The 16638-nt window shown below is 42.6% G+C and overlaps 2 protein-coding genes across 13 annotated transcripts in view; both read right to left on the bottom strand.

Moving 5' to 3' along the window:
* The window catches only part of ARMC2 (armadillo repeat containing 2), a 126314-nt gene that overhangs the window by 86241 nt on the left and 23435 nt on the right, over positions 1-16638 (bottom strand). For all 12 annotated transcript variants that reach the window (XM_003805526.6, XM_055114005.2, XM_055114008.2 and 9 more), the window contains one exon: positions 10998-11205. In XM_003805526.6, coding sequence (XP_003805574.3) covers positions 10998-11205 — 208 coding nt within the window. The remainder of the gene's footprint in view (positions 1-10997; positions 11206-16638) is intronic.
* LOC117980666 (uncharacterized) lies at positions 1001-10991 on the bottom strand. The gene is given in 3 exon segments (XM_034962667.3): positions 1001-7803; positions 7805-8265; positions 8342-10991. Coding segments are annotated over 3 exon segments (942 nt in total). The 5' UTR covers positions 8787-10991; the 3' UTR covers positions 1001-7767.

Raw genomic sequence — 16638 nt, 5'->3', positions numbered from 1 at the left:
GAAATACAAGTATATTTCTTTAAAAATACTATAAAATTAGCCAGGCATGGTGGCTCACATCTGTAACCACAGCACTTTGGGAGGCTGAGGAAGGCAGATCACTTGAGGTCAGGAGTTCAAGACCAGCCTGGCCAACATGGCGAAACCACATCTCTACTAAAAATACAAAAATTAGCTGGGGGTGGTGGCGTGTACCTGTAATCCCAGCTACTCGGGAGGTTGAGGCAAGAGAATTGCTTGAACCTGGGAGGCGGAGGTTGCAGTGAGCCAAGATCACACCACACACCACTGCACTCTAGCCTGGGCAACAGAGTGAGGCTCTGTCTCAAACAAACAAACAAACAAACAAAAAACTATAAAATTCAGACTTTGCTATAATTCTGACAGTTCTTCTAATTATTATGACTAAGGTTCTTTAGTCAGAGGTCAGCAAGCTTTTTCCCTAAAGAGCTAGATAATATATTGCACACTTTGTGGGCCAAGTGGGAAAATCCAGGTACTACATGGTTACATTTGTAACCATTTAAAATGTAATGATTTAAAAAAGTGTGTAAACCATTATTAGCTCAAGGGCTGTAAAAAAGAAAAACAAAACAAACAAAAACCAGATGGATGGCCAGATTTGGCTCCTGGGCTGTAGTTATATTGTTTGTTTGTTTGTTTGTGAGATGAGTATCGCTCTGTCGCCCAGGCTGGAGTGCAGTGATGTGATCTCTGCTCACTGCAACCTCCACCTCCCAGGCTCAAGTGATTCTCCTGTCACAGCCTCCCAAGTAGTTGGGATTACAGGCATGTGCCACCACACCCGGCTAATTTTTGGATTTTTAGTAGAGATGGGGGTTTCACCATGTTGGCCAAGCGGGTCTCGAACTCCCAACCACAGGTGATTCGCCCACCTTGGCCTCCCAAAGTGCTGGGATTACGGGCGTGAGCCACCGGACCTGGCTGGCTGTAGTTTGTTTATTCCTACTTTGGAGGAATAACTAAACAAATATTAAGAAGTAGATTAAACAGAAGGATTTGGAATGTTTAAAAAGTCAATAAATTTATTTCCATTTTGGAAAAAATGACATGTAAGGAAATTGTAAAGGATGCTTATGGATAAGAGAAAATTTAGCAACTTTTGAACTAAACTTATCCTTGCCATAAGAAAAAGACACTTCGTTTTTCAAACTAGATTCAAGTTGTGTAGGTTCAAGGCAGATAGTAAATGTTTTAGGCTTTGTGGCCACACAGTTTCTGTCATAAGTACTCAACTCTTGCTGCAGTGTGAAGATGGCCATGGACAATAGGTAAATGATGAGTGTGGCTGTGTTCCAATACAGTTTATTTACAAAAACAGGCAATGGGCTGGATTTAGCTCATGGGCTTTAGTTTGCTGATCCTGCTTTATAGTCTCTTCCATACTTCGACTGCAATTTGGTAATGCCAACAGAGGGGTGGACAACGGGGGGAGGGTCCCCTCAGCATGTTTCATAGCCTAAAGCACTAGATATACAGTTTCCAGACAGATTATCACTTTTTCTTTACTTTTCTTTTTTTTTTTTTTTTGCGACGGAGTCTCACTCTGTCACCCAGGCTGGAGTGCAGGGGTGCGATCTCAGCTTACTGCAACCTCTGCCTCCTGGGTTCAAGTGATTCTCCTGCCTCAGCCTCCCAAGTAGCCGGGACTACACCTGGCTAATTTTTTGTATTTTTGGTAGAAATGTGATTTCACCATGTTGGGCAGGCTGGTCTTGAATTCCTGACCTCGGCCTCCCAAAGTGCTAAGATCACAGGTGTGAGTTACCGTGTCCAGCCAGATGATCACTTTTTCTTAATTACTAAACTTAAAGCATTCTACTTAAACAGCTATACACAAACACTTGAAATTAAAGGACATGGTTTTAAAGTGATGTCTGTAAGATCAAAATTTTAAGAAAGTCCTCCAAGGTACTTAATAGTGTTGGCTTGGGCACAAGACTAAAATACATACACACACACACACATACACACAGACACACACACACACACCCCTTGGCACCTTTTTCAATAATCACTAACTGGTTATTATTAAAGTTCTATATATATATATACACGATTAGATATATTGCTTTGTAGCTATCCATGTTAGCTTAACTTAGTTAACCTTAAATTCCCTTAGCTTAAAGGCTCATGGTTTCATACTCCCCTTAACATTCAAAGCCCCACAGTTTCAAGGCACTGCATGTGAAAAGCCCTTGTAACTTGTCAGTGCTGTATCTGTGAGGATTTCGTTCAGTACAGGGAGCAGTGGCTGTGACTGGCCTCTTCTGCAGCATGCTACTGTGTTAACCAGTGCCATGCAGGGTTCCATCTCTGCTTTCCATTCTGAATGCCCTGGTGCCGTGCTCCCTTCACACCTTACGCTAGAACTGCTACAACAGCTTCCCAATGGCTTCCTTTGTCCCAGGCTCTCCTCTCCCCATTCGTCCTTCACATAACTGACAGTGAAAGTCACCTCTCAGTGGTGCACCTTTATTTAAACAATGGACCCACATACCTGGGAGTAGCATTGAAGGCCATCTGTCATGTGTCCCTAACTTCCCTTCCAGACATGCTGCTCAGCACTATGGCTTGCAGCCTCAGGATGCCTCCTGCCACTGCCACGTCAAATCCCACTTCTGGCTTATGCTCCTCCTTTAGCCAAGAACACAGTGCTCCATCCCTCATGAAAATCAACCTTCAAGATGCACCCCCAAATCCCAACTACTCTAGGAATTTTCCCTTGATCCTTAAGTCAGAATTAGCTGCTCTGACCTCTAAACTCTCAGTATACCTTCTTTCAGTTCCCCTTTCATTCCTCCAGCATTTGAGTTCATCTTTGAACAGTGCTTCTAGACCTTGTGTGTGCATTCAAAGCACTTGGAGATCTTATAAAAATGCAGATTCTAATTTGGTAAGTCTGGGGACTTACATTTCTAACAGGCTCCCAGGGGATGCTGATGCTGCTGCTCCAGGGACCATACTTGAGAAGCAAGGCCTGACACGCTGGTAAGCTCCTCGTGGACAGGGTCCACTCTTCTATCTCTCAACCCCTCAGCACAGGGCATTGCTTACCAGGAAACGCTTATCGGACAGAAAGAAGGAGGGTCTCTACAAAATCAGGCCAATGTCTTTGTCTTTTCCAAATAGAAAGTTTCTCAGCCACATCGCTCTTAAAATCTTAAAAGAATAATGACTTCATTGTTTTTGAAAAAATGATATATTTATTATTTTTTAAAAGCCAGGCAATATAATAAAGTACAAAGAAGATTTTTAAAAAAGTATCCAGGACCCCACCACCCAGAAATAAACATCATAATATGTGGTCAACATCATTCCAGACATATTTCTGCATATGTTCAGAGGAAAAGATAGAAGAATGAAAGAACAGAAGGGCAGGAGGGAGGACAGCTAAATGGATACACATAAATGGAATCATACCATACATGTTATTGTAGTGAAAAAGCATTAAGTATAAACTTTGCTTGAACTTAACAAAGAACAGAAATTGAGGTGAAACTGAAGGAATTGTAGAACTTCAGATGAATGGGTCTTCACAAAGAGAGAATAGTTTCTAAAAGATCTCTCTAAAGTTAAGAAAAAAGTAATGAAAAACATTAGGATGCTGAAATCATTATTTTTTCAACTATATATTTCAATTTCAGACTTTAGCTAATGACAAATCTATTCGCCATTATGAAAGTAAAGAAATCAGTACTCACACTTCCTCCCAAGTACTGGTTTTGGTTATTTATATTACTACCACATTGTCAAGGTTTCTGTTCCATAAGCAGAGTTGTTTAGTTTTAATCCAATACGAAAACAAAATCATTACTGTACTCACCATGAATGCTTTTAACATAGCTTCTTCATTTCTAGGTTTTGAATTTTGACTCATCATTTTGTTGTCTACAGGTTTTCTGGAAAGTGCATGAGTAGTATATTCCCTCAGTTCATTCATATTGAAAGTGTCTATCTGTTGCTTCTGTACAACTGGACTGGCAATACAATTCTTCAGTTACCCCTTATTACACTTAGGACTTCATAGACATTACTGCCTTCTGGCACTGAGTGATTCTTTAAGAAAACCAGAAGCCAGCCTGTCTTCTTCTCCTTTTATGTGACTTGTTCGTTCAGCCGGGATAGCCATATGAAACTTTCTTCCATTTGCCCGCCCAATCAACAATTATTCACTGAGTGCGTACTATGTACTGGGTAGTGTTCTAGTGCTGAGCACTGGTGGAAATGTCTTAGTATGGACTATTCCATATCAAATTTTTCTTGGAATACCATGTGTCCATTTGAGCTTCAGATTTAAGTATTTGTTTCAGAAAGTTTTCTTCTGTTATGTCTTAGTATTTTTCTTCTTCTTTCTGCTCTGATCTCTTCCATTCTTCATGAGTTGTTGTGAATATTAAATGACTTAATATACGTAAAGGACTTAGAAAAGTGTCTGACAATTCACAGTAAGACAGCGTTAGCAGAGGAAGTGAAGGAAGATAATTACCTTCTTCAGGAAAACAAGTTTCATTCTTCCATATCTATCTCAATAATCATTTTCATAGCTTTATTATTCATTTCTTTTTGTAAGATTTCTTCTAGCCTGTCCACCATGTCCTATTGTATTTTCACCTGTTTTATTCTAATTTTTTATTCCTAATGTGGCTTTCCTCTTGATACATTTTTCTTTCATTTCTTTTTTGTGTACTGTAAGCTTATTTTTCATCTCCTTATATGGGCTTAGAATCTCTAATTTAAATTCTTATAACCCAAAGAACAGTGCTTTTTTCCTTTTTTTTTTTTTTTTTGAGAGGGAGTCTCACTCCGTCGCCTAGGCTGGAGTGCAGTGGCATGATCTCGGCTCACTGAAAGCTCTGCCTCCCGGGTTCACGCCATTCTCCTGCCTCAACCTCCCGAGTAGCTGGGACTACAGGTGCCTATCACTATGCCCAGCTAATTTTTTTTGTATTTTTAGTAGAGACAGGGTTTCACCATGTTAGCCAGGATGGTCTTGATCTCCTGACCTCATGATCTGCCCGCCTCGGCCTCCCAAAGTGTTGGGATTACAGGCGTGAGCCACCATGCCTGAACCCTCTCTTTTTTTTTTTTAAGAGAATGATCACATTATCTATAATTTCTCTGAGACTATGGAAAATTGTTTGAACTCTTTCCATGTTTTTGGAGGGTAATACCTTCCGTGATCCACTTCCTTCATCTTTTTTTTGCTATGTTCCTTATATATCTAAGCTCAAGTCCCACGTTGGTTCCTATCTTAATAGTATTTATCTTTAAACAGAGCCATTTATTTATTAACGCTGAATAAGGATCCATAGAGAGAGCGAACGGAGGTATTCTGTAGCTTAAACTTTAGTCTGTTTTCTTAAACTTGCAATCACCAAATCCATTACCTTTGCTGACCTGGGAGTATATGTTCCCTTGGTTTGTGTGGAGCAGGTTGCTGTGATGCACAGAAAAGCCCTTTCACATGCTGGGTTCCTTAAATTCTAATGTATCAAGCCCCTCCCCCAAAACACACACACACACAAACTAGCTGGCTCACATGTAACCAGGAGTGTGTGTCATCCTCAGCTCCATCTTCCCCCTCACTTCTTGATCTGGATCTTGAATGGAGTCCTTACACAGGGCATACTCCCTGCTCCCGCAGCCTGCCTACATCGTTAGATCTCATATCTTTAATTAAATATTGAGTACATCTTTCTGAATTAAGAGACTCACTTTTAGTGAAATCTGTTTCTTGCTCAAGGTCTGAGAAGGTATGTGTCCACTTTCAAATTACCCCTTGTTATCATCTAGATTTCTTAGGGCCTGGAAGGTTAACTAGATTCTTATGAATGCAATGTTCCAAGTAACAAAACCTAATCTAAAGTACCATAAACTGTCCCTGTCAGAAGGAAGGAAGGAAGGAAGGAGTGAAGGAAGGAAGGAAGGAAGGGGAGGGGAGGGGAGAGAAGAAAAGAAAGAAGAAAGAAAAGAAAAAGATAGAGAAAGACAGAAAGAAAGAAAAGAAAGGAAAGAAAGAAAGAAAAGAGAAAGAAAGAAAAAAAAAAGAAAAAAAAAAGAAAGCAAGCCAGCCACGGTGGCTCACGCCTGTAATCTCAGTACTTTGGGAGGCTGAGGTGGGCAGATCACAAGGTCAGGAGATCAAGACCATCCTGGCCAACATGGTGAAACCCCATCTCTACTAAAAATACAAAAATTAGCTTGGCGTGGTGGCACATGCCTGTAATCCCAGCTACAGGGGGCAGGCTGAGGCAGGAGAATCGCTTGAACCAGGGAGGCGGAGGTTGCAGTGAGCCAAGATTGTGCCACTGCACTCCATCCTGACAATAGAGCTAGACTCTGTCAAAAAAAGAAAAAAAAGAAAAGAAAAGGAAGGAGGGAGAAAAGAGAAAAGGGAACACAGGAAGAAAGAAAGAGAGAGGAAGGAAGGAAGGAAGGGAAGGAAGGAGAGGGAAGGGAACGGAAAGGGGGAAGGAAGGAAGGAGAAGAGGGAGAGGGAAGGGGTAAGGAAGGAAGGAAGGAAGGAGAGAAGAAAAGAAAAAGAAAGGAGGGAAGGAGAAAGAAAAAGGAACACATTGGTTCACAAAACAGTATTCTACAATGTTGATGTGGTGGCTTCAGGCACAGCTGGATCTAGAGGTTTATATGTCATCCTCGAACTTGATCATTATCTTCGTTCCTTGCTCTTTTTGTTTATGTACCACTTCCCTCTCAGCATCTCTCTCCATAAGGCTGTGAAAAGGCCACTGTCAGCTCCAAGACCACATCATCTTTATAGTTTGTGAACCTGGAGAAAGAGCACTTTCCCCAAAGGCCTTGGTGAAAGTCCCATGGAGGAATGCAACTGGCCTGGCTTGGATCATGTGCCCATCTCTGAATCAACTGCTGTAGCTGGGGTTGGCAAACTCTGATTAGCCAGCCTTGGGCCACATAACCACCCCTGGGAGGGACACAGGGAAGACAGGGCTAACCCTTCTCCAAATATGGACTGAGCAGCATTTATTACACAATGTGAGAAGGCCTGTTTGCTAGACAGACCAACAAAAATCAAGCCTATACTGCAGTGTAAAGTTTGCTTCATGTTGTGTAGTTCAGGGTCGTAGCCATTTTTTTTGTTGTTGTTTCATTGATGAAATTTACTTCTCTGTTTTTCATTCTTTGCTGCTTTCATTGGATTACTGGAGAATGCCTTTGTGCCTTTAACCAGAAGCCCTCTTTTCTTATTTTTGATTCCAACAATACTAAGAGCACTCAATAGTTTATTAGTAAGGCTTTCAAGCCTTAGTCATCATTCCACAATCTACAGTGAGGGCTAGAAGGAGATGGGAGTAAAAGAGCAGAGTTATTTCCATTTTATACATTAGAAAACTGAGCCCCTGAAAATGTTAAGATACTTGCCAAATACAGCTAAATCAAGTGGCTGAGAGAGAACCAAACCTAAATCCAGAGATTCTGGCTCCTCAGGAAGAGTCCCTGACTCTCCATAACAACTGGCTGTTCTTGGGCTTTCCTCCTAAAGATCACATTTCCAAACCATGATAGTTTGAACATTTACACGGAAAGCCTTAACAGATTTTTAAAGCAGGTAAAGAGATTCATCTGCTTTGAAAGAGATTCCATGGATGGATGGATGGATGGATGGATGGGTGGACGAACAGGTGGGTGAATAGACAGATGGATGACTGCGTGGGTGGGTGGGTGGGTGGATGAATGGACAGATGGGTAGATGGGTGGGTGGATAGGTTAATGAATAGATGGATGAATAGATAAATGGGTGGGTGGATGGATGGGGGATGGGTGAATGGGTGCATGGATAGGTGGATGGGTAGACGAATGGGTAGATGGGTATATGGATGGATGAATGGATGGGTGGATAGGTGGATGGGTAGGTGCTAGCTGCATGGGCAGACGGATGGGTAGATATATGGATGGGTGGATGGGTAGATGGATGGATAGATGGATGGATGAATGGATGGGTGGATAGGTGGATGGATGGGTGAATGGGTGGATGGATGGGGAGATATATGGATGGGTGGATGGGCAGATAGATGGATGGGTGGATAGGTGGGTGGATGGGTGAATGGGTGGATAGATGGGTAGATATATAGATGAGCGGATGGATGGATGGATGGATGAATGGATGGGTGGATGACAGATGGGTGGGTAGGTAGACGGATGGGTGGATGGAGGGGCAGATGAGTGGATGAGTAGATGGGTGAATGGGTAGATGGATAGGTGGATGTGTATGAGGATGGATGGATGGATGGGCAGATGAGTGGATGAGTAGATGGGTGAATGGGTAGATGGATAGGTGGATGGGTATGTGGATGGATGGATGAATGGACAGTTGGATGGGTGGATGAATGGGTGTGCGGGTGGATGTATGGGTAGATATGTCGATGGGTGGATAGGTAGATGGGTGAATGGGTGGATGGATGGATGGAGCATACACACATTTTGTTAATGGCAGCTGCATTACTTTCAATCCATATAGTAATACAAAGCAAGTGATGGTGAAGTATTCCTGAGGAGCAAGTCTGCCGGACCTTAAATGAATCCCTAAATGGGCATATGGAGACTATCATAACTGACACAAGGTTTGAGGATGACAGTTCCGTAAGTGCTTGAGAGTGTGTTCTCTTTTGTAAAGTTAAATAGTCCTCTAAAACATTGTTTACAATGATACTTTGTTTAGCAAATCCTTTTTCCACCATAACCAGCATAAAGTTGAACTCCATTCCATCCATATTCAGATATTCCATCAATATCTGAATTATCCATATTATAAATGAGGGTATACAATTATTGCAGTTTCATGCAAACAAAATGCTCTTTCCTCTCCCAGCCAGATAAACACACACCACACAGGTGACCGCTGTCACACTGGACAGGCCTGCAAGGCCCCCACACTGGGAGTGTGTCCTCACCCACTCTCTCCCCTTTCCACGGTCTACTTACACACTCCTTCTCAACCCTCCCTGCTCCTGCCAGCCCAGCTCACTGACAATTTCCACTTTATGGTCTAAAGATGAAAAAATGTTAATTGAGGGAAGGGCTCTACCATCAAAACTGGGAATACTCCACTGCATAGCAAAGATCATTTCTTGGAATTAGTCACTTAAATGTTTACAAGAAACAATTATCAAGTGTCCCAGACTGATTCATTAACATCATTAATGAAAGAATTGCTAAGAGTTTCTGTTTTTTGGTTTATTTTAATCCTACTACGTAAACTTTTTTTTTGGCACCACTCCAACAAAATTCCACCCAACGATTAAAGGAGGTAAAGATTCATAAAGCAAAACTGTTACTGAAAGTTAACCTTGCCAGGGTACATTGCAAACCCAACTTAGACACAATCCTTATATGATGCAAAAGCCGTCCTAACAAAACACAAAGAAAACAATTAGTGCTATTGCCAATGCCTCATAATTTTGGACAGTGAGGAAGAAGTGCTAACTGATTTGTCTTTTGCTGTTTGTGGGATAAAATATATAAATGAAAATGCCCCTGCTGTCCCAGAATGAGGAAGACATAATGAACTCTGGCTTTCCAGATTATTCTGCCACATCTGAAGGTTTGCAAATAAACAAATTAAATAGCTCTTGTCTGGTTTTTCTAGTCAACTTTCATTACTGTAAGGATGGATGCAGCAAGATAAATGTTTCCTTTTTACTTCAGTACTGAAAGAAACACAAGTTTTCCTGCTGCCTTTTATGTTTAAGCTCTGAGGTCCACAGCCTATTCTTATTCACCAACTGGAAACGATTTGTCTGCAATGGCCAGTTTGATGTTTTCTACTCAACTCCCAAAGTCCCAATTTGAAGTCGTTCTCTTCCACTTAAGGAGACATTTCATTTTTCCTTTAATTTAAAAAAATGTTCTGAATGTGAAATGACATTACAAGGACTACTAGGTTGCTTAATATAAATTCCGTGTGTGTGACACTCTTCAGGCTGTGTCAGCAGACAAGGTCGGTTCAGCTAAACAAGCTGGCAAGCAGCCACTTGGGGGAAAAGTTTTAAGCATGCTACATGTGTCCAAGCCAAAGTCAGACCCGAAATCTAACGTGAGTGTAAGAAATACTTGATCTTAAAATGGCCCATGGAATTTAATCTTGTTAAGCAAATCTGAACCGGGCAGTTATCCATGATGACCCAATGGAAAGTCCTAGAAAAAAATATCTTAAACTGAGTGACCTTGTCCAGTTCAAGACATTCTGCCTCTCTTAGCATCATTACTGGCTGGGACTGGAAAACAGAGCCTGTTCTCTCCACTGTTTCCCCCATTCCAGCCACCAAATACTCAAGGTTTCTTCAGTAAAATACCAGGGTAAGAATTCACAGTCCAAACAGCAAGCATTTCTCCACAGATCCTTAATATGGTAGGAAGATTGATTCTCAAGGAAACCCTATCTAGGAACATGGTATGAAATAAAGCAATTCCCAATCATTCATTTATGAGGGGCCAATGGAGGGATCTCACAGATAACTGAAATCTACAGGACTCTTCTGTTTTAGCCATTAGTTTGCAAAATAAATATTTAATCCAAGATCTACTGAAGAATAAAATAAGTGTCCACTCTTGTGGAGTTAAGGACTGTGAACTAACCCAAAGGGAGACAATAGGAGATTCCAGGCCATGCAAGAATCCCAAATAACATACAAACGGAATGATCAGTCATCACTCAAGGGATGGCTGGAATAGTCCAACTAAATCTTATTCTGATAGTCCTACAGAAGCAGCACTTTGACAGTCATGAATAAAAGTGTTCTTGAGTATTATATAAGGAATGATACAAAAATCAACTCCATTTGGCCATGAGAAGTAGTCTCTCCTATTCATGTACCCTTAACATAAAATTTGCTTACATAAAAGAGAAAAAGCAAACCAATCATCTATATAAAATAGAGAAGAAACTGGTAAATGATATCGTTATCCTGACCAGAAAATTAAATAAAAAGAATACTGACCCTCCACTCTTGAGATGAGATGGTAAAGATGTTGTTCCTTTGAACATTTCTTGCTCCTTTATTTCACTGAAGCCTCCATCATCAGTTAGCTGAAGTGGGTGACTCTTTAAGTGGCAAATAGCATTTGATTTTGTTAAATAAATCCCATTTATTTTCACCATAGAGTCCCCCATCATAACTGTTTCTTTGGATTCCACTGTCTTCTTTGCTGCAATATAACCAAGAAAATATTTTGTTGAAGTATTCTTATTTTAGGAATCACTACCTTTCAATGTTATTTTTCAATCTAAGGATTTATATGATTTAAAAGTTATACATTGCTTATAATTAAGTCTGGAATTTTATGGCCAAAGCCTTTCTGAGCATACACAAGACCAGTATCTTAAGTCTGGCACCATCAATTCTGTAGGTAAAAATGTATAGAATCTTATCTCTACCAGCTTAGAGTCTACTTGAAGGCAAACACTCAACTTCAGGCTCATAAACTACCTAGTCCACGTAAGTACTTGCGTGGCCCATAACAGCAGCTCTTCCTCCTGAATTTGATCACATAATTTTTCATTCAAAAAATATTTACTGAGTGGCTCCCCCATGTCAAACACTGTCCTAGGTACTTGGTGTGCATCAAAATAGATCTCTGATCTCACAGGGCTTACATCCTAATCAACAGAAAATAAGCAATAACCATAATAAATAAGGTATACGACATGTTATAAGATAATAAGTGCTATGGAAAAAAAGCAAAGTATAAAAGTAGGGAAGGCTCAAGGGGATTGGGAATAGGGTGGGTACAGCAGGGTAGGGAGGACAAACCCTTTATGGGGTGAGGCATCCAGCCACCAGGGCCAGTATTTTCAGCACAGAGACCAGCTGATATGGAGGCTCTAAGGTAGGCTGAAGTGGGGGACTCTTCAGCACCCACTGTGCCTGGGGTGCTCAAGGAATAGCAGGAATGCAGTGTGCAAGAAGGCGAAGAGGAGGAGAGGTGATTAGAGGGGTGAGGGGTGGATTGTGGAGGCCTAGCCTAGTAGACCACACTACTCTGCAATGGAAAGGAGAGGGCATTGAAACATACCTCTAAAGAGGTATAAGACAGAGTTGCAAGAAGATATCCTTTTTGCTCATGACTGCAGATTCTTAGACATATAATAATATAACATTTCCCTTATCAGCAAATTGGTATTAGGAATAGCTTATTGTCCATGCTGCTACAAGGCTGTAGTCTGTGAGAAAACATTTTGTTAAAGGGGAAGAGAGTAAATCTCCCATAATACAGCGTGCGGGGGTGGGGATGAGCTTCATGTAGAAAAATACTTACTGTTTTGCAAGATTTTTCAAAATGACTCAAGGTTTCCTTTCCTTTTCTGTACTTACTAAGAAACCAACAAACCAATAAAAACTAAATAACAAAACCACCTATTCTACCCCTCTGACCAAACTCCCTGCTTTCAAAACGCTAAATTCTAAAACTGAAAGGAACCTTAGAGAGTCTAGGCTTCTTTTTTTTTTTTTTTAAGATGAGAAAATTGAGAACCCAAAGATTAAATGTCCTGTCTAAGGTCACAGGGAGAGCCAGGACCACAGGGTGGGAAGAACACAGGCTTTGGCTCAGACTTGGGTTCGAGTGCAGGCCCCCCAGGGCACCCACTCTGTGATGTGGATGCTCAATTCACACCACCTTCCATGGTCCCCACCTCTTGGGGATGTGGTGAGATTTTAAATGATGTGGCCTAGTAAAGTGACTCACATGGTGCTAGCACGCTCAAAACCTAGAAGTTATTGTCATGATTATTGGAACCCAAGAATCCTGACTTCTGGGCTAGGGCTCTCTCCATATCACCACACCACCTTAAATGACTTTACTACTGAATTATGAAGCACACATTCTGTTTCCGATTACAAAGTATTTTTAGCCTACCGTTATCTTTTAGCATTCGTTTCTCTCATTCATTCACTCCCTGAATATTTATTAAGCACCCACGACTATGTGCCAGGTGCTGTTTACTGCACGGGTGAAGCCATGGTGAACAAGTCCCAGCCATCATGGAGCTTCTAGAAGGGAAACCCAACCATACATATAGGTCAAGGAGCTATACCTGTCTATCTTCAAATCTACTGGAGTAAGCTTGTCAGTTATTACTACAACGAAGAGCTGCCCTGCGGGGCTCACTCTCATTCCTGATGAATGTCCTCGATGAAACTGAGCATGTGTAACTATGGTCTGTATCTTCTCGGTAGACAGTTGCAGCACATTATATGAATTTTGTAATGGATCGTGGGTAAACTTCAAAAGGAGACAGCTCCCAGCAGCCTTACCACACAGGACCAGTTCAGGTTCACAAATATTTATTTGATACCTGTTATATACCACACCCTGTAATAGGCTCTTGGGCAACAAACAGAGAAAAACACTTTTCTTAATGACGTTGCTCTATCTAGCAGGGGAGACAAAGGGGGCAGATGTGTAAAGAGATAAATGAAGCCCAGTGTGACCCCAGCCAGGTAAGGAGGGGGCAGAGAGAGTGGAGAAAGCTTGAGGGGTTGGGAGTTGGTCAGAGAAAGCTTCACAGAGGAGGTGGGGGCTGAGAAGCATTTTGAATGGTTAATAAGACGTAAACAGCTTGAAGAAAAGAGAACAAAAGTCTGGAGTGAAAGCCAGCTTCAAGTGTGTATTGCCAGTACAGTCAGGCAGGGCCCCAGTTTTAGAACGGCCTATACTTGTTTTAAGGCTCTGCTGTGGCTATCTTGAAACTCTTAATAATTTTTGAACAAAGGGCCCCACATTTCCATTCAGCATTGGACCCAGCAAATTACATAGGTTCTCCCTGAGGCTTCAAACAGCAGGGTGGGTGTGGTGAACAACAAGGGGTTCCACCCTGCCGGTGCACCCACCGTGAGGGGGCAGGCCCAGGACAGGCGTGAGTAGGGCCTGGAATGTTACGCTGGGGCTGGATCACAACACAGCTGTGCACTTGGAGGTGCTGGGACGTCATCCCCCGCCACCCCCACCAGAGCTCAGCAAACTACAAACCCCACCAAATCTGCCCTATCTCATTTTCGTATAGCCTGCAAACTAAGAACAGTTTTTGTATTTTTAAATGGTTAGAAAAAAAATCAAAGAACAATATTTTGTGACAAGTGAAAATTACATGAAATTCAAGTTTCAGTGGCCATAAATTGGTGGATGGCTGCTTCCATGCTACAATACAAAACGGAGGAGGCTGAGCAGAGACCATAAGGACCAGGTCTAAAATATTCACTATCTGGCCCTTTACAGAAAAAGTTTGCCAACTTCTACAGTAGGCTAGTGTTTCCCAAATTGTGTTCCCAAAAGACAGATCCCACAGTCCAGCAGGTTTGTGAAATGCTGTGTTGAATTAAAATTAAACAGATTTCTCCACCAACACTTTAATACACTCATGTGCAGAGACTCTCCAAGAAGATGAGGGGTAGGCAGTGTTTCCCTGACCTATTTGAGCACTGAACCCTTTTTCCAAAGAGAAGCTATTAACATTTTGCCAAAAGTGTTCCCTGGAGTTCCCTGGAACTCAGTTTGGCAAACACTTCTGTAAGCACAACGGGGCCTCTGAAGGGTTTTCAGCAAGAGGGTGGTGCAATCTGATCTTTATTTGCTTCCCGACCTCTTGTGCTTTATGGAACACACAGAAAATCATCATTTTTCATGGTCCCCTGGGATAAAGGGATAAGGCTGCTGCTCACAGCCATGTCGTGTTGGGAGCTCAGCATCCTCAGGCTCCACTGGCTGTTCCTCTGGCTGAGGGCCTCGCATCCACCCACCTGCAGACCATCACAGCACCCCAGTGAGCAGACGGTGGTTTAAGAGCAGCAAAACAGGATGAGGCAAGAGGGATGGAGGCAGCATGGCAGTGGTGAGGGAGAATGCAGACTCAAGAGCTAGTCAGGAAGCACGTGTAGGGCTTGGTGACGGAGAGTGTGACAGGGATGGCTGAGGAGGTGGTACTGCTCTCAGGCCTCTTGTCTGGCTTGAATAACTGGGGAAGCATTCGCAGCAGTGCCACCTCCAGCCAAAAACCCTGTGTGAACGCAAAGCAGTTATACTGCTGGCCTTTTGGAGATGACTACACAAATCTCTTCCTCTTTCACTGTCTTAAAGCAGGAATTCCAAACCTGCCACCACACCCTGGCCCTGCCTGTGGGGTAGCATCAGCCACAAATGACTTCACAGCAAACAAAGGGATGCCCTCCATTTCTACAGCCTCAGTTACTCCACAAAGCCTACCTCTTCTAAACAATAGAGAAGATCTGAAATGAAACCCAGGGAGCTCTTATACAAATGACAATGATTCCAAGGCTGGAGAGCTCAAATATTTTTTATAACTTTATAATTGGATGACATGTGCTTTTAAAATAACAATGACTTTTTGCTGCCAGTATTTCCTGAATGCTGGCCCAGACCTCAGGGATGACCTGAATGGTGAAGAGGGGTGACTGCAAACAGGGTGGATAAAAGAACCACGATGAAAACATGCTTCAGTGCACCTTGGAGGTGTGAAGCTGGCCTCAGTGCTGGGATATCACAGCTGCAGAGGGCACCTCCCAGAGCATGCAGACAACAGTCAGGTACCCCAGCGGGGAAGGAGCTAAGCCACTGGGGAAGCACTGAGGAGGGGGATGGTGGGCAAAGCATTCATCTCTGTGGTCACTTTCACATCAGTGTGTACCTCAGCAAGCAGCAGGGTTTTCTAGCGTGCACTCCCAAAAGTTAAAAATACATGAAACACACACACAGTATTCAACCTCACAAGCAAGAACACAGAATAAAAAACAAGGTAGGAGTCCTTGCACCAATCCTGCCATCCTGTTCATAAGAAGTGCCCTTCACCTCCAGGTCCCAGCCCCTCTCATCTTGGCAAGCCCTTTGTTCCTGCAATTACCAACCCTTTCTGATTTACCTGAGCTGACACGGGACTCGGGTTGCGGGGGGAGCGTTTGAAAAGCTCCTCAGGTGATTCTCAGGGGCAGCTACAGTTGAGAACTGCTGTTGGTGAAAAAACCTACATCACATTGTCTCTCCCCTTGGTAAACCCTATCTTTTCACTACAAGTAAAACACAGCTGGGTGTGTTTTCCATATTCTGAGGCCCTGGGCAGTTCTGTGGCCTCAGCTCTCTCCAACTTCCCTTGATCAGCCACTTTCCAGCCACTGGACCTCCAGGTCCTCCACCACCAGCACTTGCTCTCGTGCCCGGTCATTGCATTCGCTTTTCCTTCCATGTGGACACTTGGTCCATGGATTTTTACATGGCTGCCTCCTTCTCATGAGGCACCTTCCTATTCGGCTGCCAGCTCCTCAAAGATACCTTTCAGAGACACCTGAGCTAAAGCAAATTACCCCACCACAGTCACTCTCGAGTCCATTATCTTGTTTATCTTCTTCAGAGCATTCATCAGCACTCAAATTCTCTTACTTATTTGTTCTCCTGTCATTGTCTATCTCCTCTCACTAGATTGTAAGTTCTCTGAGGACAGAACTTCGTTGGCCTAGAATGGTGCCTGGCACTTAGTAGGAGTTTGATAAATATCAGACCGACTGGCAGTGTAAGAAAGGAAACAAATCGGGACATCAAGGTAAAGCAAGTTGCCTGATGATCTACTTGGTC

The sequence above is a fragment of the Pan paniscus genome, chromosome 5 (genome assembly GCF_029289425.2).
Source record: "Pan paniscus chromosome 5, NHGRI_mPanPan1-v2.0_pri, whole genome shotgun sequence".
NCBI lineage: Eukaryota > Metazoa > Chordata > Mammalia > Primates > Hominidae > Pan > Pan paniscus.
Note: the sequence above shows the minus strand (reverse complement) of the source record. Positions and strands in the feature narration are given on the sequence as shown.